Source organism: Xiphophorus hellerii, chromosome 16, assembly GCF_003331165.1.
Source record: "Xiphophorus hellerii strain 12219 chromosome 16, Xiphophorus_hellerii-4.1, whole genome shotgun sequence".
NCBI lineage: Eukaryota > Metazoa > Chordata > Actinopteri > Cyprinodontiformes > Poeciliidae > Xiphophorus > Xiphophorus hellerii.
In genome coordinates this window covers 16,119,871-16,140,103 of record NC_045687.1, presented here as the reverse complement: position 1 = coordinate 16,140,103, position 20,233 = coordinate 16,119,871, and the positions used below count along the sequence as shown (strand labels likewise).

The window sequence follows — 20,233 nt, the reverse complement described above, 5'->3', positions numbered from 1 at the left end:
ATATATTGACAGGACAGCATCACACAGTTACTGCAGATTTGTTGGTTGGACATCAGTGATATTAATTTTCTATTCCATCAAATCCCAAAGGGGCCCAGTCAGTGAATATTCAGACAGGTCTGTCTAGCACAAACAACACAGAACATTCAATCTCATGGACAAAGATAAAAAAAGCTTGTAGTTTTGTGGAAACAATAATAAAGAAAACAACTAAACAATCTTATTTCTTTTGCAATTAGTGTTGTTTTGTGGAATCTCTGTGCAGATATCACATGAAAGTAGGAAACCCGATAAGATTAGCTTTTTAAAATAGTTTTATGTAAAAACAGCTTGGTTTTATATCTATTTCGTTATCAACAGCCACTTTGAAGAGCTGCATGTGGCTCTGGTTGCAAACCCTTGATTTATAGGAAAGCTTTTTCAAGAGTTTCATTACCCTCTAGTGTTCGTAATGAATAATTATTTTTTTAAGATTTGTTATAAAGAAACAGGATAAAGGAGCGTAATGACCAGCCTCAGGTTTGGCTATTCAGTATTACTTTTAATGCTTAAATCATGAGATTAATTAAGAAACTGCAATCTATCAGATAATGACCACTTTAGAGTAAGTGGGATTAAAACTTCAGCTTAAAGTAAGATAAAAACAAGAATAACACTAGAGAAAATGTCAAAGTTGAAATTATTTTGAAAATAAATACAATTTGTAATATAGAAACAGAGTATTGTACTTTTAAAAAAGAAAAGAATGACAAAAAAAAAATAAAAAATTCCCCCAACTTTGACCCAAATCCACAGTGGATGCGTGTTCTGGTAGGTCCCACACCCAGCTTAAGGATACATTATGTCCTTCAGTCGGCTGCGCTGCAGTTGACACACATAGTCACAGTATGCCCCACCCTCTGCCTCATCATCCTCACTTCCCTCGTCTTTGACGTCCATGTTTCTGCCTCACGCTTCCCACTGAGTGCATCTGCTCTCCGATCTAATCTTTGCCTAAAATCACAGCAATAATCCTGAATCCATCTGTCCTGACAGAGACAGAGAGAGGCAGAGCAGGAGAGAAGGAGACGCAATTGTGGAAAACACCAGTGTGATCACAGTGTCACAGGACCTTCAGTGTAAAATAATGAATCCCTACGACATCACGATTTCGTTGAAACCATCTGAAGTCGCTCCAATCTTTATTTTACACAAGGTTCACCTCACATGTACATTTTTTTATACATAAAATATTTCCACATTTCTGCAAGTTTAAATTATGATACTTCTTTTTTCTTCTTTGTACACCAACTCTCACCCAGCAACCACGCATTTCATCGAGAGGAGAGGAGAACATTTGAACAGCCAAAACTTTTGACAAAGAAGAAAATCTATTAAAGATACACTGATACAACACACGGAAACAAATTGTTACATAAGAAATAATCATTCATGTCTTAAATACGTTACACTCAGAACAACATCTGGCTTAACCTTTTAAAAAATGATTTGTCAACAGAGGCTACCAACATTGTTGTGCCCTCACATCCGTTTTAACATTCTTAGTTAATAACAAACAGGATCCGAGAAGGACTCATACATTTTTTTCATTTGAAATTTGTTACTTAACATTAAAGCAGGAGTTATGTTTTTGAGCATGCATGCATTATTTCATGAATTCAATGCAGTGCTCTCAGCAGGTTAGGCAGTTCAGTAGTTCGTCTGCAAGAAAATCTTGAGCAGTCAGAAACAGAGATGGACACTATAACAGGGTGTGCAAAAAGAAACATCTGACTGGTTACACATTCACTGACAATGTTTGCCAGAAAATGCTTGCTTATTGGCAGTAGTGGGTTTCTCTTTTATGATTAAAATCTGTGTCACCATTCTTTCTGCGTGTTTGCACTTTGCTGTGCATGGATGAAATAAACACTCTGTATGTTGTTGTGCATCATGAGTGGGAAAAAAAGAGAGAGGGCTGGAAAGTTGTGCCAATTAAAACATGCTCACCGCACAATTTTTCAGCACCGGCATCTGACACAACCGCACACTTGCTGCCACACATGCACACGCGACACCTGGCCCCTTGACACACACACACACACACACCCCACACACCCCCTCACACGACTGAAATTAAGCTAGAAAAGACAGAGAGAAAAATAAAAAGGCAAAGAGAGACCAGAAGAAAAGGAGCTCCAGAGACAGAAGGAAAGGCTTGACCCCTTGAAGTGTGAGGTCAGGGTTTACAGCATCCATTGTTCTGCTAAATGAGCAGTGAAGTCACGACACTTTATTTACTGACATGTCTCAGATAGGAAGGAGTAAACTTCTGCTTTTATGTGCAGTTCAGGTCAGGCATTTATATACACCCATCTTTGTAAATATGAATATGAAGGGTTGAATCATTATGCAACAAACAATTTAATTAAAATGTCCCTCAGCAATTTGCAGAGACACCACTGGCTGTTTGTAGGTCATTGGATAATTCTGTTTGCTTTTTGGTTTGGTTAAAGGCACAAATCAAAATTTAAAATGTCCACAATTTTTAAAATATGATTAAAGTCTCTGCTACTCTTAATGTCAGCCTACATTTTCCATTCAAAAAGCATTTTTAATGTTTTTTTAGGGATCACTGTTCTTTTTGTAAATCCAACTGTTTCCAAAACTGAACCAGCTGGATGTTGGCTTGTGGCGAAGTTGAAGAATGTTTTCCTTTCTGATTATTCCTCTTACTTTGGACAATATACAAATACCAAAAACCGACCCTCAACATGATGCTTCTGACACCATGCGTGACAGCTAATACTGTTTTCTTAGACATAAAAACATCACACCCTAGAAATGAACAATTATTGCAGGGGCTTCATTTTTTTTCTTAGGCATTCTGTCAGTCTGTGGCAGTGTTAACGTGGCTTCAATGTGAAGAAAGCTAAGGATCACTCACAGAGAGCTTCAGCAAGATCTGGAAAATAACTTCTACAGTTTTTCCCCATGCAAACAATATGAAATGTGTTAGACCAAACTCACAGCACTAGACTACCGCTGAAAAAAAGCATGATGAAGCTTTTTAAAAATTGGCTGTGAAAGATCTGGACAAGCCAGTTTAATACTTGGCGAACATACGCTGGTGAAATGAAGTCAGAGCTGAAGTGTTTGGATGTTGTTATACACACTGTGTCTGGGTAACCTGGTGTGTATGCTCTCCAAACAGAGCTGGTGCTGGATAAAGGAATAGGTTGAATGCATCACTAGGTGCATGTAAACCTCTGACCTGAACTGTTTATCTTATAGTTGACCCTGTCCTGGGTGAGACACTGCTAAAACCAGGTACACTTTAACACATACGCCCACCCCCACACACATATTCCCTCAAAAATCAGATTATATTTATGTGCACAGGCTGATGCAAGCCGACACAAACACCCTCCTTTTCACCGACATGTTTGTAATTTCTTCTGAAACTATGAAGCTGCACCATTTCACAATGTATTTTTGTAATTTAAACACTGTTTTATGCCATAAATTGAAAAAAAAAAAAAATCAAAAATGCTTACAAGTAAAAATGTAAAAACAACAAAAGACCACCACTTTTTTTCTTTCTCACACACAAACTCCTCAGCAAGGGCTTGGAAACAAAACTGCTGGTCCTTCACCATGAAGTCAGGATCAGGAAGAAAGTCTGGGAGAAGAGTCCAGATTTTGTAAATGAAAACTGTATGTTTCTGCAGGTTCACTGCATTGGCTGCTGCACACCCACAAACACGCGCACCCATACACACACACACCCACACACACCCACACTCCAACGCACACGCTCACACACCTGCAACATAGCGGATCCAGACTCTTGACATGTGCAGCTGTAAATGTCCTTAAATGTCCTCAATGTACCTCAACAGCTCCTTTACAATCCTTCTACATAAACAATCTTTTCATTTACTTATTTTTTGTTGAATCACTTCAGTCTTCTATGTCAGCTCCTTCTCCTTCCCTCCACTATGCATGTATGAGTTGTATCCCGGTGGTTGCACATACTCCTCAGACTTATCCCAGTCTGTAACCCATCCCGCTCCACCGCCTCCACCGCCGCCTCCTCCTCCATTTGAACCAACCACCGGCTGACCCATGGCCCCGTACTGGCCGCCTCCACGGTAGAGCTCCTCCGTCTCATTGGCCAGTTCGTCCTCATTGATTATACCGCATTTCTCCTCGCTCGTGTCCTCTATGTCGGCCCACCACTGCTTCTCCCCGGATGCAAAGATCCCTGAAAGGGAGAGGAAGTCATGTTGCTTTTAAGTGGAACCAACAGACAATTTCTCGGCGCGGACCATACCTACCATAGAAAATCACTCCTCCGTAGTGGACGACGGACGCTATGAGGAAGACGTACTGCCATTCCTCACGCGTCTAAAGTTATAAAAAGATCCAACTTAGTTTCAAATTCGACCTCAACCATTGTGAACAGATTGGAAGAAGTTAATCGGTCACCTTGTGTTTGGTCATGGCCCCCACTATGAGAGGACACACCATTCCCGATAACGTTCCCACTCCGTTGGAAATTCCCATCAGTATGCTGGCATATCGAGGGGCAATATCCAAGTGATTAACATTAAACCCTTTAAAAGCAAAAACAAACAGCAGCATTTTGGGGGTTAAAAAGAATGCTTTAAAAGCCTTAGAATAAATACATGTTTTGGTTTTTTTGCACTTACATTTTCTGACAGATTTTAGAAAAATCAAACCTTTAATTTGAGTGTTTTAAGTCAGTGATAAAGTGCTAATCCTCCAGGTAGGTTTGGATGAATATATGGAAATTTAGGTTATACTTCCTGTTAGCACAGAAGAGGACTTGTGATGCTACATGCTTGTTTCTTTTTTAAAGGCATTGGAAACCTTGTAGGTCTGCATGGAATAAATAAATCACCGGAATCCCAGAAAATTTTAAACAACAACAGGAAATTGAACATTATTCTTCATTGGGTCTTTTGACGGGACAATGATTTGAAAATATGGGGAATCAACTAAATTTGAAAGGTTTCGTCAGACACAGCAGGAAAATCTGGTCACTTGGAAGCAAAAGAAGAAGAAATTAGTTTCTGTGCAGTAAAAGGAAATACAAGAAAAATAAACAAAAGATCATACTGAAATAATAAAGGAAACTGGTATACAGAGTGTGAAACAGGCTGATCTAACTTAATAAGACACTGATACTATTAACATTTGTTTGTCGAGTTGCAAAGCCTTTGAGAAGACTCAGGGGATAGATAATTAATAAATTATTCTTCACATTGACTGCTGGAGTCTGTTCAGTGAGAAAGTCAAACTGAAGGAGAGCTGGGCTGCGTCTCACAGATTTCAACAGATTTCAGATTTCAACCTTCTGCTCTTCCTTCTAAAGCTGCAGCTTTTTTATATGGATTCCAGTAAAGTTGCAGCTCTCCACAAGCAAACTTGTTATTTTATTGATGACCAAGATTTTTTTTTTCCATCACAGCTGTCCAGACTGCATTTGTAAATAAGCCAATAGGCTGCACAGCAGTATCATTACATTAGTGCTATCAATCTTCAGCACCCTTGTAGTCTTTCTTTGTCCTGTTTTTAGAGGGCATTGTTTCACAAAGGGACAATATTCTACAATAAATAGTAATTTCCTTGCCTATGAGTTATAATTTGGATGCTGAAATTATAACTCAATCCTCAAAGAAAAGCACTTGGTCACTTTCTGAGTCCCATAGATTTTAATAACTTATTTTCACTGTGGTGTCAGGATTTACACTCCTTCTTCAGGGAAGAGGACAGTCATGTCTCTACATCTCCATCTCAGTGTCTCTTGGAAGTGGTATGAAGTCAAATCTATTTTGTCTTTTTGAGTTTGGTTTTAAGAGTAAATTCTAACTTTCCTCTCTTAACATCAGAAATGATTCAGCTCTTAGTGCTATAATAGTGATTTGTCTAATGTTTTAAATTCCGAGTCTTCACTGTGTTCCAGTGGAAGCTGTTTATTTAACTTTTTCTTCTTATTGACTCAACAGACCATTAAAAAAAGAAAAATAAACATGTAATATTAGCCCATTAGCTCATTTCCAAACTTCAACTTAAAGACTTCCTCAGTTCTAGTGAACTGATGAGGCATTTCAGATAAAAACCTTCCAAATTATTCATACCTAGTGCTTGTCTTGCTACAAGCACAAATTTTGGTTTAAAAAAGTGTGCCACGTTTCTGTTCAGTGCCTTGAGTCAACACTTAATAAACAAGCATTTGGTGCAATTTCCATTGCAAGCTTTTTTGCACATTCTTTGCGTTTGGGATGAAAAGCTTCTTGCAACAAATTTAAAATTGTACTAAGGCATAGACTTAGTCTGCGTAATCCTAATACATGAATAGGTTTTTATTTAAAACATCCCCCTGTTGCTCTGGCAGCATGTTTAGGGTTGTTGTCCTGCTGGAAGGTGAATCTCTTGAAAGTTTTTTGCAGTCTTTGTCAAGTTTTCTTCTAGGATTCTAAGCTGTATTAAAACATTCTTTTTCAGAATTATTTGATAAAGTGACATAAGATTACTGTGATGTAGAGACACTAAAAACATGCTTCCAACCTGAGATTGCAAAGCCGCTGAACCCCACAGCGAGGACCAGGAAAGTAATGGCAATAACTTTAGTGTGAGAAAATCCGACCACCAGAAGGAGGGTGGCCTCCATCCCGAAACCTGAAACGGGAGAACAAATCCACAGTTAAACCTTCAAACTCTTTCTTACTGTAGCGCTGCTCTTGATTACTAAGTGGTGCATCATAAATATGTCAGAAATGCCAGACGTGTTTTTTTTAGCACATGTTGATATGACCTTTAAGCAGTGCTGAAATATTAATATGATTCTGCATGCTGCTGCCTAATGGATGCTGAGAAGAGGAGCTGGTGTGGATAAGTGAGTCATTTATGTTTAGAATGTTGTTAATTTTTAATTTTATTTAACAGTGTTGCGAATTCAGATCACAACACAAGACAGGAAGTGTCTTTCCTAATCACTGGCTGTCAGTTTTTGTAAATTTCTAACTTATTTTGAGTTTCCTTTTTTTTTTATAACATCTTTTGGCAATTTTTCTGAACTCAGAAGAAATCGCATTTTATAAATATGGATAATATTACAACTTTAAAATCCTATTTGTTTGTAGCTTTTATTTGACGATGTTCCAATTAAAATAAAATCAAAACAGCCTGAAGAGTTGTGGCTTTCATTGATGAAACTCTCAGTACAGCTATTTTTTTTTTCTGTTTCCTGTTCAATCTTCCCTGTGCTTCTCCACAGATCGTCCTTTCATGCCTGATGCTCTCTCACCTCCACAGTTCATGAGCTTCCTGACGTTGGTGGTGGACATCAGGTTGTGAGTTCTCAGGTAGTCGGCCAGTTGGCCTCCGATAGGCACGATGATTGTCATCACCAGATGGGGCAAAGCTGACACGATGCCCACCTGACGAGGAAAAACATGCAGAAACAGTGGGGAATAAGAGCAAGCCAGAAAAAAAGCCAAAGGGGGGAAAGTTTTGTACAGAGGAATTTAACTTTACAGTAACAAGGCACCAAAATAGCTCTATAGTTTTTACTACTGAAATAAAACTGCCATGCCTTCATTCTCTGCTTTTTGTTTGGACACTTTTATAGGCTTGTTAGAGTCCTGATAAGACAGAAGTTTAGACGTTAGTAAAACCTATAAAAGACAACACAGGAACATGTCTTGACTTATTGGTGGATATGTGGCCTTCACATCTGAAGACGAGCTATTATAAATTTTTACTATTTGCTTTAAGAGCGATTAATGATTAAATGTCCTCCCTCCACTCACTGGCAACCCCTGTGAAGGTAACCTCAAAACATTCAAAAGATAGTAAACCAAAAGTACAATTTTAGACCATGATAACTAATAGAGAAGAAAAAAACAGAGGTAAGAGATGATTTTAGCTGGATTTCAAGGCAACTCTCCATGTAAGCTGGCAACGCCTGGACCCGCCCTAGAAACTGATTAAAAAAATAAAGCTTGAATGGGGTGAAAGGTGAAGAAGAAGGTGGGAGGATTTAACACGTAGGAGTTCTGGATATGACATGCTTTTATGCTGTGGCATGTGGTACGAGAGGGAGTGTTTTAGATGTTTTTCTCATAATGTCACTATTCCCACTAAAAAGACACCACCCAAAAGCAGATTAATTTCAGTGTAAAGCTAAGGAGATGAAAACAAGATTCACCATCTAAGCAAACATTTGACAAAGAACCCAGAATTATTAGATCATTTGTAATTGCTGGTAGCAAATCATCACATGGTTCCTTTGTATAAAAATAATTGACATCCCTGTTAGCATAAGTGCTAGCATGGTGTCAGTCGACCTGACCCTGGAGTCTCATGTGTTTGCTACTGACATATGGAATATCAATGTACTTTAATTTTGCACTAGAAAGAACAATGCTTCCTACCCGAAAATATTAATAAAAAAAAAAACCTGTAAAGAAAAACACCCACATGAAAACCTAGAAGATCACTTAAAAGAAGACAGTTTGGTTAAAATGATGTTTTTATTTCCTCAGATGTGGAGAATGTTCGATATATCATTAGTGTTATTAAAGAAAGGGTTCTAATTTTCTTGTTAAAACATCATAAAAACTAAAACTGGCGACAATCACACATGGTCTAGAGTTTTAAACTAGACCATGTGTATAATCCAACTTGGGGGCTGCAGGTCAGTGCGGAGGTGGGCGAAGATACTCTCCCCACTGACTGGATATGAGAAACGTTTTGGGGTGCAACCACACAAGTGGCGTGTTTTTTGAATTCTCACATAGAGAACCATATTTCCCATCTACAAAAAAGCGTTCTTAGACTCACCTTGCTGATCTCAAAGCCAAAAACTTCTTCAAAATATGCAGGCTGGCTGATGAGCAGCAGGTAGAAAGTCCAGCTCCTGCAGAAATTGGCCACAATGATGGCATAGACCGGCATGGAGGTGAAGAAATTTCTCCATGGCGTTTTAAATTTCTGCCATCAAAAGAAAAATAGGAGCAGAATAATTCACCGTCCATCAAGCATTCAACCTCTATAATTTGTAAATTTATGAATAAAAATCTTTGAGTGTCATATAGCGGCATACATGAAGGGGATTGAGAAAAGCTGCAGATTCTCCGATTGCCTCTTCAATGTATTTTCTCTCCTCTGGAGTGATAGTGGGATGGACTGCTGGGCTCTCATATGACACAAGAACCCAGAATAAATACCAGAATATCCCAAAACTGCCTGGGAGAGGACGAGACGAAGACAGCGGGAACAGCAGAGAAAGAGAGAAAAATGAAAGTCTGAAAAGATAACTTATGTTCAGCCACTTTTACTCCGATAACCCAAAACAAAATCCCAGTGCCACTAACCACTTCAAAGACCAGCTTTGTGCTGTTTAATTCAAGTCTAAATCCAGCTATTTGTGAAGGCCTCAGAGGTTTGCTAGAAAACATTAGTAAGCAAATAGCAACAAGAAAACCAGAATTGTTTGCCTTTCAAGTCACAGTCACGCTTTTCTCTGTTTGCCACATTAAAAATCCCCAATATAATATCACCTAAACATATTTTACAAATAGTGTTTGTAATGAAAAAAAAGCTGTAACGTTCTGTTCTTAAGGATATGAACAAATTTGCAAGGCACTGTTTAAGGATACTAACCATAGACATAAAATACAGAAGGCCACCCGATGTATTGCACTAGTATCCCCGCTAAAGGCATGGCCACCACTGCCCCAGCATAGGATCCTAAAACGGAAATAAGCACAAGAAAACAACACATATGTAAAAAAATGATTTCTCTCTCATTATATTAGCATACCTATATGGCAGGGGTGTCAAACTCCAGTCCTGGATGGCCACTGTCCTGCAACTTTTAGATGTGCCTCTGCTGCACCACACCTGAATAGAATAATTAGGTCATTAGCAAGGCTCTGGAGAACTGATCTACACAAGGAGGAGGTAATTAAGCCATTTCATTCCAGTGTTTTGTATCTGTGGCAGATAGCGGCCCTCGAGGACTGTGTAGCTTGACACTTGTGCTCTATGGTCTTCTAATATTTTATAGTTATCAACGTCACAGGTAGGCCTGTCATAATAATCACTAAATCAATTAATTGCACGATAAATGGAAACAAACTCAATAATTTCCATTGGCGTGATTTAGCTTTTCTCTTTTTTACCAAAAACAGGATGATAACAGTCTTCACTTTGGTGCTTTTGTCTCAACTAGCCCTTTTTTGAAGAGCAATTTTGTTTACAGAGACTTCAAAATTCATTTGATTTGTTGTTTTATTTATTTTATTTTTGATATTTAAAATGTTTTAAATGAAATATTTAAAAATATTGAAATATTTTAAATTTCAGTTCCAATGTTAAATGTTCATTAAAATTTAAAGTTTACTAATCGAGAATGTGCTCTTGCATTATTATTTTGCCATTTCTGTTATATTACTTAAAAATGGTCTCAAAACAACAATATAATCGTTATCACAGTGACTTCTGGAACAATTTATCATCCAGCAAAATTTGTTTTCATGACAGGCCTATTCACAGGCCTTCTTAAAATTCAGATGCATTTTTTGCTGCACCATCCCATGTTCCAGCAAGCTCCAGGTGGGATTTCCAGACCAAAAATGAAATTTTGACACACACAAAAAAACTTTACCACAAAAGGCTGTTGTGGCTAATCGACTTCTCTCAAGAGGAGGCGCCCACTTGGCCCAGATCCCGTGGCAGGCTGGGTACGATACACCCTGAAGGACAAAGAAACAGTCAGCAAATGCTTGTGCATAAAGTCCAGCGTGAAGATCTGCACACAGACACATACTGCACCTCAACAAGGCCTTGACATATCCTCACAAGAATGACGCAGCTGTAGTGGCAGCGAGCTGCAGATGGGATCAGCATGTTGAGGACGGACGTGGCCACGATGGCAAAGCCAAACACTCTTAAAATACACAAAAGACATGCAGGTTATATGAATCAAAACCAAAAACATCAGAAGAAGAAAAGCGGAACGGAAAACACTTTGAAAATGCACCAGAAGAAGTTCATGTGCACAGATCAGCTGGAAGTGGGAATATTCACCTGTTGGCTGCAAACTTTTGACATATAAAGCCACCCGGGATCTGTGTGACTATGTAGCCCCAGAAGAAGGAGCCGTGGATCATCCCCACCGTCTCTGGGTCCCAGGTGAACTGTGCAGCCTGAAAGGAAGAAAAACATTTTATTAGATGCAAAACTAATCAACACATTTCTTTTCATTGAACTACACTGATGCCCTCATTTGAGCTATCACAAAAAGTTATTGAAACTGACCTGAACCAATGATTTACCTTAATTAATAAAACCATGATTTAAACCTTGTGCTTTTGTGTATTGATTTTGTCAAAAGAAAAAAAAAAAACATCGTTAATGACACTGGTGACGGCTGAATGGATGTTCCTCTTTATTGATTCACAAAAAGTAAAAAAAACAAACATTGATTGAATTGTGATCTGTCACCTAATGCATTAGACCGTAATATATTGAGAACATAAAAACATGGCTCTTGCCTGTTAGTGCATTCAGTAATTTTCATTTACACAATAAAAAAAGCTTCTTTCTTCCTTTATTGTAACACAAAGGGGATCTTTGGGTGCCACAGCAACAATAAATCTAAAGGTGAACATAAAAAGTTCTTAAAGTTTTGCTGTTCAAGTAGACAATTTTGCTTTTCTGTCTCTATTTATCCACTTGTCTCAAAAGTGACTACCTATGGTGTGTCCTAATCCTGGTCTGCAAAAAGAACCACTCTGATTTGGAAATTAGATGGATTTTATATATGACACTTATTTTACCAAAAAGGTGCAAACCTTTCATAATTATGACATAAAATCTAAATATGTTTATCTACAATCACATAAATGTTAAATTAATTGAACAAAGCTGTATCTTTAAACCTAAATAAAAGAAATGATCTTTACAAAGACCATAGACCGCAAAACTGTCTTGAACAGGACAGAAAGGAATGTTAGCAATCTTCAGAAATTAGCCTTCACGTTGCATTTTTGCAAAATATGTCCTTCAAATTATTTCTCACTACTTACCACAAGCACCTCCTTGTTGCCTTTGTAGACCGTATGGTCATTGACCATGCTAACAATGGCAACACCCAGGTTGCATCGAATACCAAAGGAGATGCAGAAGCCCAGGCCGCACAGGATGGCAATGATGTACCGCCTGGGGAGGCCGAAGCAGGTGCAGTCCACCACGGGCAGCTCCTTCTCCTCCACCAGCTCTGGGCGGCCTTCAGCTGATAACTCGATGGTTTCTCCATTGGCCTGTCGTTTCTCAATGAGCCTAAAGCGGGCAGACAAAGAAAATATATTAAAAAAAGGTCTGTGAGAAAACTGCAGTGCTTTTTCATAGATAGATTGACAAAAAATATGTTTCTTCTCCTTTTTGGGATTTTTTTTGTCTCTATATTAGATCTAAGTCTGCTCTTTGGACTTGTTTATTCATCAATAAAAGCTGTGCTTCAGTTTTAGCACAGAAAAGAGAATAGTAATCTCACTGAGTGTTTTCTCCTGGTTAAAAATAGATTCAATAAAAAGGTTTGAACACAGATACTTCAAACAAACAAAAAAATATGTATTTTCTTTAAAATGTTTCATAACCTTGCCTTAAAATGGTACTGTGACCTGACATATGTAAACTAATATCGAATCGAACACTTAGTTGATTTTTAATTGATTTTCAAGACATTGCTCATTCTCTTGGGTCTTCTTTTTCTGTAAAGAATGTTATTGATTAATTTAGATTCAGTTTTTTAATCAGGCATGCAGCTGTGAGACTAACCCACCTAAACTTCTGAATTTTCCAAGAAAAGATAGTAGATAAAGAATCAAGTTTCTCCTGTCCAGCAGTGGTACTGATTTTCTTCGATATCTGAACATTTGATTCTGATCTGGATTTCTTTATTTTAATTCATTCTAAAACTGGATTAGTTGAGGATGCGCTCTTGGAGTGCGTTTGGTAAATTGGCCAATTGCATGAAGGTTTTACTACCTAACACTTAGTTTGATGCATTTAATGGAGAGGTAAAAAAAAAAAGAAAAAGATTTTTCAGTGTCCGACCTGGCAATCATTGATCAGAGTTGATCAAGAAAAAATAGGTTCTTCTGGAGCATCTTTAGTGAAACTGTCTATGCGGATCATTTGACTGCAATTCTTCAACTTAAAATAGTTTGTATGACAAGAAATATGATGTAGTTAAGCAAAGATCTGTTAAAAAGCTTTGCTTATAAAAGTTATTAGATATTTTAAGTTACAAATCATATAAACACATTTTAATCCATTTTCTTTTCAATCTACTGTCTTTGTGTCAGGAAAAGAAAAATATTTTGTTCATCTTTAAAGATAAATGAACAACTCTTAGTGGTGTGTGTTGTTGTTTGACTATATGAGATTATTTTTATCATGTTCCAGAGTCACATTTTTCCACAGGAGTCAAACAGAGAAGTCAGAGGAGTGGCCATCTGTGTACAACAACCTCGCTCGAGATCTCCCCCCACTAACAGACGAGCACAAAGCGAGCAGACCTCTGATTCACCTGAAAGCAAACACAGCTTCCTCTGTGTTTTCTATGTGATTGTGAGAGTAGGTTTTCTTTCATCATGTTTCACTTCACGCGCTCAGAACTCCACTTTGCGTTGTGCTAATCCAGTTAGTCACTGAGCTGGAGAATCATTCAGTCCAGCAGACATGACATCCAGAAGGATAGGAGCTGGTTGGGCTTAATAAAATAAAATAAAATAAAATCATAGTGCCGAGGCTGCAGTAGCAAAACCTCTTCAACCTGCCAAAACTCCAGGAAAACTTCTTCACAAACTCCAACAGAAGGAAAGACTGACTCTGGCATTGGTCAATTATTAATATGTTTTTGAGTTGCATAAATATTTTACTCCATATGTTTTTCTTTTTTACACCATAATCTGCCACAGCCTATCTATCCACTGGCTTGTGGGGCTTTGAATTTACAATTGGCTCCATCTATGATGTGTTTATATTTCTTATGCTGCTTGCAGATTCTCCTTTACGCCTCTACTTTTCTGTCTTTATACAGCAGACTCTCTAATCTATTTGCTCATCCATTCAAATCAGTAAATATGTGCAGAACATTTTGAGAAAATCAAGGAAAACCCACTTCAACAGAGTGAGAAATGCAACTAAAAGTCTCTCATTACATTTGATAAAAAGAATGGAAAATGGAAAAAAAAAATACTTGCAAAGCAACATGGTTTTAGAATCTAGAAAAGATTAGTGAGGCTGCAGCCTCTCTCTCTCTTTCTCTCTCCCTTTTAATCTGTCACCACATTCAGATTAGGATTACAAAAATGATTTACTTCCGGAAATGAATATGGAGGGCCAGGCAGGCGGTGGACACGCTTCAGTATGTTCTATGTTTGGCGCAACAAATGTTTGAGGAGATGCTGAAACGTGATTTATCTGCTTTTGACATCCTGTAAAGATATTAGTTTCCAAACTGTCTCTAATTCAACATATTTGTTGGAGTAAACATGGGAAGGCGAGTAAATTTGAAAGGGTTTTGCCTGTCTGACAGTGGAAGATCAAGAGGTATTTTGATGTCTGTCGTTATAAGTAGTAGTTTGAACCAGCTACAGGATGTGCATTAACATGCAAGTCACAGTACAATAAAAATAAATAGCCAACAAGCATGTTGAGGAAATCGACATGCTTGTTTCTTAAATGTTTTGCTCATTTTTAACCAACTTTCAAAGTTTAAATACAGAAAATTCTGCATGAAATCAGGGAAGATATTTCAAGCTTAAAGTACGGAGTCTAACCCCCCCCCCACAAAGACAGGAAGGACAGGAGGATGGATGGAGGAGAGTAGAAGGATGATGGAAGAGTGAGTAAAGAATGAATCTATCGATCATACTATTTTCTTTTAGAGTTCATTTCAAGCTGTTTAGAAATAGGTGCATTATTTAAGCCCCTCCAAACTGAGGTCAGGCTGCTAAATTGTTTACATCTCAAGTTGAACCAGTTGGTTGCTCTCACACCGCCGTCCTCTGTGTGCTAAACAAATGTGCTGACTCGCCCCCCCGCCCCCTGAGTGGAGCCCGAGCTGAATTTTAGTTCAGCGTTCGTGGAAGCTGCAGGAGGATCCTCATTAGGCGTCAAAAGACAGATTGCAGCTTGACATTCACGCATATGCTGCTGACTAACGAGGGCAGCCCACAGGAAAAGTGGATGTTAATTACGTGTCTCCCACCAAAGGCCACTCTGTCTCTGCCCTGTGAGCGTTTTAGTGTCCCAACATAGCAAAGCAGATCAGGGTCTGATAGGCTAGACAGCGTGGGACATTTCTGCACCCGAGCAGGTTTGTGAACATGAAAGGTCATTTCGCCTTTATTTGAGGCTCACTATCACGACGGAGCTGGAGGTTCCATCAGCTGAACTTCCACTCAGCGTAGCGTAGCAAGAACCTGGCTGGTCTCAGCTGGCAACAATTAATGAGCAGGAGAGCATGAGCAGGCAGAAGCGCCGTGACCTCTGGCTCTCTGAAATATCATAATTAGAGCAGGAATCGGCTTGGCGGAGGCTCACGATCTGATGATGGGCCACAGGAATCAGAACTGAGCGTAGTATGTATTTACACTGATTTAATCATTAGACTTTAATAACAAACTTTAATTCTTATTAAATCATTTTACATGCAACAATGAAACTTTTTTTTCTGGTTTCTTCACTCTAAAACCATGAAATGACACCCAGTGGAAATCATTAAACAGAGTCCAGCAGTGTGTATTTTAAATTAGTGTAATTGTTACTCTTCAGGATAGAAGAAAGGTTTGAGAAAATGAACATCAGATTGTGTAGGTCAGTCACATAAATTATTATTCCTACATATTGGACATTTTCAAACCTGCACCTGTAGGAGCAGATAGATTAAAATGAATAATTATACTTTTAACTGCTCCATATTAAGTTACAATATAAAATGTGTCATATTTACCAGTAGCTTAGTTCTGCGTTTAAAGCTGACGTTCGTGTTCAGAGCCTGATTTTATCGTTTAAATTTGCAATAATTTGATATCAGTGATAGGGCAGGAACGCCCAGTGACCTCGGTCTTGTCTTTGTGCATCAAATTCACCAATTCACAGCGTGTTCTGCATAATCCTCTCTTATGAGGATGACAGCGACTGAGTGAAAGCCAGCGAGGGGAGGTGAAAATATTATATAACGGCACAAGCTCCGGTCAGCTTCTGTTTGCATTCAGGTTGAGAAATTGATCCCCTTTATTTCCTGATTTCAACATTTTGAGATCTTGCACCAAACACCTGACAAAGGAATGCGTTTTGTTCGTGATCCTGAAAGTGGTGTTTTCCCCCCCTTCCTTTGTGAGCCGCTCACTCTCCCTGAAGTGAACAGATTGGGTCTCGGTGGGACTGTGTCACCCAGGGAGACACCCTCCTCCCCATCCTGTCACAGCACCCCCCCACCGCCCCCATACTCTCCACACACACACACACGCCCCCACACACCCCAACACACCTCTAGTGTTTGAGTGTCCACACTTGTGACCTTCATACACTTATCATTTTTAAGGTACCTTGAATAAACTATCCATTGTTGCCATGGCGCTGTGGTTAAAACACAACCAGAACGGTGCGCTGAACAATACGGTGGAGCTGGACCGACTTCATGCATGCATAACAACACTGCAGCCAAAAAAAAAAAAAAAAAAGAAGCACGCTGGGTGGATGCAGCTGACTCTCCAAACTGCTCATCTATGTTGCATGCGTCATTTGCAAAAAAAAAAACCCTTTTAACTTAAACACTTCCACACACACCATCACATGCCAGATTGACCCAGTTAACTACGCCAAAATGATTAAGAGTGCAGTCACATGCACTACTTCCAAAAAAAATAAAAATAATAAAAAATTGTTGACGTCCAAACAGGAGTAAATGAAATCATCTTGCCGTTGTTTGAATATTTCATCTCAACAGTGAACAATGAAAGGTAGTAACAGAAAAACACACTGAGCTCCAAGTCAAGTGGATTAAATATGGATTACCTGTTATTTTCTGTATTGCCTGTTATGTAGTGAACCATAAGCTCTCAAGCAATCCTCGATGCGTTCAGCTTCCTTCTTTTAGTGTTTCATTAGGAACTGTGTTACATATTAGATCACCATGATTCTGCATTATTATATTTTTAAGTAGTCTCCCTTGTACAAGGCAAGTAGATTATTTCTTCTTTTGAGAGTTTAGCTACTGCAAAAACAAGGAATGCACTTGACCTTACGCGGCTGAAGTTTGTGCTTACCTACTGCAGTTTAATATAGAAACAAGAGATGCTTTCTGAGTGAAAAAATGTTTAAATAATAGATGGACTTCTGGCTGCTTTCATCGAGGGGGGATCTCGGTTTTGTCTGTGCAGAGGAGAGATTGCAAACACCAGGAACGCCACGTGTTAGAACACATTTTGCTGCTTCGTTTGCCCACAGATTCCTAATTTTAAATGGAAACATTAAATCTGTTTGAAATCTTGTGCTGGTGTGACACTAAAAGTCACAAAAACGTTCACTAAAATCAATCTGATACTGAGAAGGAGATCTTTGAGTTTTTTTTTTTTAGATCAGGTGACCCTCAGCTGGTAGTTCAATGGATGCGTGAGGAGGAGGAGGAGGAAGAGACAGGAGGAAGTGACATAGAGCCGGGATGGAGCGAGTGGGAGGGGAGAGTTCAGGGATTTGCATGGCTCGACAGCTGGACTGAAAAACAGGCTATTTCAGGACGGGATTTGTACGTTTGGTTGCTACCTCAAATCCTGAGAGAGCGGAAGCTTAAAGCTTTGGGTATTGCATGAGGTTCTATCAGTGTCTTTAATCTCTCCATCTTCTCCCAGAAATATCGTCTGCAAACCAGTTTCCGACGCAACTCTTGAGTTGACATGAAATGCCCAAACATACTTGCACAACTTCACTGACTTTCTGTAAATACAGATGCAGTTTTATAGTATATGCATTCTGATTTTAATATCTATAGTTAAACAGTTTAAAACACCCAAAGGTCAGTTTCTATGTAAACTGAAGAGACACTTGAATACATCATTTAGAAGTGGCAAATGACGTCTTGTATTTCACATCACCTCTGAAGAAATACTCTTGTTGAGAGGCAGTCTACTTTTTCTTTCCTTGGTTGCAACATTAGCATTACTTAGATATTAAAATGTCAAAAAAAAAAAAAAAGACTTGAAATATCCATAAAGCATTCTGAAGACTTCGTGTTTTGTCCAGGCAAATGCCAACAACTATTTTATTATTTGCTCCTTTTTCCCCTAAGTTAGAAATGAACTCTGAAATGCACCTGAACGTGATCTAGGCTCTTTGTATAAAGGAATGTATATTTACAGTGTACATTTACAGTGTACAGTCTTTTTGTTTTACAGTCATGGTAAAACAAATTTTAGGGTTTTGTATTTCAGATATATTTTTTTAAAAGTATTTTTTATTTTTTAGAGCGTACTTCAGCTTTTTTCTGCCTCTCTTTCTCGTTTTCCAAACCGTCTTAACTGTGGATTAATATCCAAAAACGACAGATGACGAATATTTATGCTTTTAATGTGATAAAATAAAGGAATTTGGGTAATTAATGCTAAAAATACGTGCATATAAAAACGTAAGAGGAGCATAGATAGACAGATATCAGCGAGGCCAATGTATCACGAACATATTATGTAACCAGACTTTCTTCTGATCTGAAGCCCCACTTTGAGGGCCACATCTAAAAAAAATACATTTGGAGAAACATGAAAATTAAAACAATAAAAGAAAAAAAAACAACAATTCCAAATTCCCCAAAAAGCAAAAAAAAACAAAAAGCAATTGTTTCTCTCCATCAGGTGACCCATTTTTATCCACGTTCACTTCCAATCATTGCACTCTACAAAGCGGTGCACTAAACTACACTTTTGTTGCGTAAAAAATAGCAAAACTGCATTTTTCCCCCTTAACTAAAACTTTCTAAACAGTAAAAAAAAAAAAAAAAAAAAACTACAATAAAGCTGAAATGGTCAGAGCACGGCGAGTCCAAACAGAAAACATGCGTAAAAAGTCAAAATATCAGCCTGAAAATATCAATAATGTTTAGATTGCGTACCTGTGAATTTTCCCCAAGGTTTTCCCCGCCACCGCCTTGAACCTGTCCGGTCGGATCTCCATCCTTGCAGCTCCTTGACCCGGCCGGTGTGCTGATGTCCTGCGCGCCCTGCTGTCCCGCCCGAACGCGCGCTGCTCTCCTCTTTCGCACGGTCTATCACTCTCCCTCTCTCATCCCTCCCCAACCGAACCAGCACCACTGATGGGCTGCGACAGGTGGAAGCCTTTCGATTTCTCTGCGCATTCGTGAAATCTGTCAATGTGCTGGACTGGACCGTGCAGAGGCAAAGGATTTAAAATATTAATGTCCAAACCTTCGTCATCTCTGCTCACAGAGTGCTGAGAGCTAAAAAACGCAGATGTGTTTTTTTTCTCCCCCGCTTTTCTTCACCTGCTCATAAAACTGAATAAGTTGCTTTTTTTAAAATATAGTTTGGAATAATTTACACATACGGTGAATTAAGTCAAGCTAGTTGTTTCTATATGACGTGCAGAATCTGTAGTTCTCAGTAACTAATAATCAGTAAGTAGTATGTACCAGTTTAAACAAATTAAGTAGCACTCTATTAGAGATGTATTGGACTTACAAAGGAACCGAAAACGAATATGACTTTTACAGGCGAACGTAATGTGACTTTTTCTACAGTTTTGAATACACATGTCCATCTGTACCATGTTAGTTGTTTTTTTTTACACAACTTGCTATAATCTAGCCCACAGAATAAAACATGGGATGAACTGAGTCGCCATGAGGCTTGTAGCTCTGTACCCAGATCCTGAGTGACCTGATGCTGCCCACCACACTGACCATTTTGTACAGAATAAGTTTACTTATGAGCAGCAAGAGGTGTTGTTGTCAAGCTGTCACCGCTGCTCATTGGGCACATGAACCGTTTTTGAGACATTGACATCTTTCGTTGTGGAATATCCACTACTGTCGCCGGCTTTTGTTTCATTACACTGCTTGAGATGAGGAAATCATATTTGCACGCTTCTACTAAAACGGAACACTTTCACGGCATAACGTCAACGTGGCGTGAAC

The 20,233-nt window shown here is 38.7% G+C and overlaps 1 protein-coding gene across 1 annotated transcript; it reads right to left on the bottom strand.

The window, feature by feature from the left end:
• Positions 1 to 1,146: 1,146 nt before the first annotated feature.
• slc17a7a (solute carrier family 17 member 7a) lies at positions 1,147 to 19,486 on the bottom strand. Its single transcript, XM_032587572.1, has 13 exons — positions 19,193 to 19,486; positions 12,105 to 12,357; positions 11,104 to 11,222; positions 10,849 to 10,963; positions 10,682 to 10,769; positions 9,676 to 9,762; positions 9,116 to 9,258; positions 8,854 to 9,003; positions 7,316 to 7,448; positions 6,577 to 6,687; positions 4,471 to 4,598; positions 4,320 to 4,389; positions 1,147 to 4,246 (listed from the first exon to the last, which is right to left on the bottom strand). Exons 1-13 carry the CDS (start codon positions 19,252 to 19,254, stop codon positions 3,951 to 3,953), a joined length of 1,755 nt encoding a protein of 584 aa, XP_032443463.1. The 5' UTR covers positions 19,255 to 19,486; the 3' UTR covers positions 1,147 to 3,950.
• Positions 19,487 to 20,233: the final 747 nt, after the last annotated feature.

What these genes read in the sequence shown, in the direction of transcription:
- slc17a7a (XM_032587572.1), bottom strand. Translation starts at nt 19,254, where the DNA reads ATGGAGATCCGACCGGACAGGTTCAAGGCGGTGGCGGGGAAAACCTTG. An exon ending in CAAAAGTTTGCAGCCAACAG is followed by an intron (nt 10,964 to 11,103) that starts GTGAATATTCCC and finishes GTGTATTTTAAG; the next exon opens with AGTGTTTGGCTTTGCCATCG. An exon ending in TTCTGTATTTTATGTCTATG is followed by an intron (nt 9,259 to 9,675) that starts GTTAGTATCCTT and finishes GTCCTCTCCCAG; the next exon opens with GCAGTTTTGGGATATTCTGG.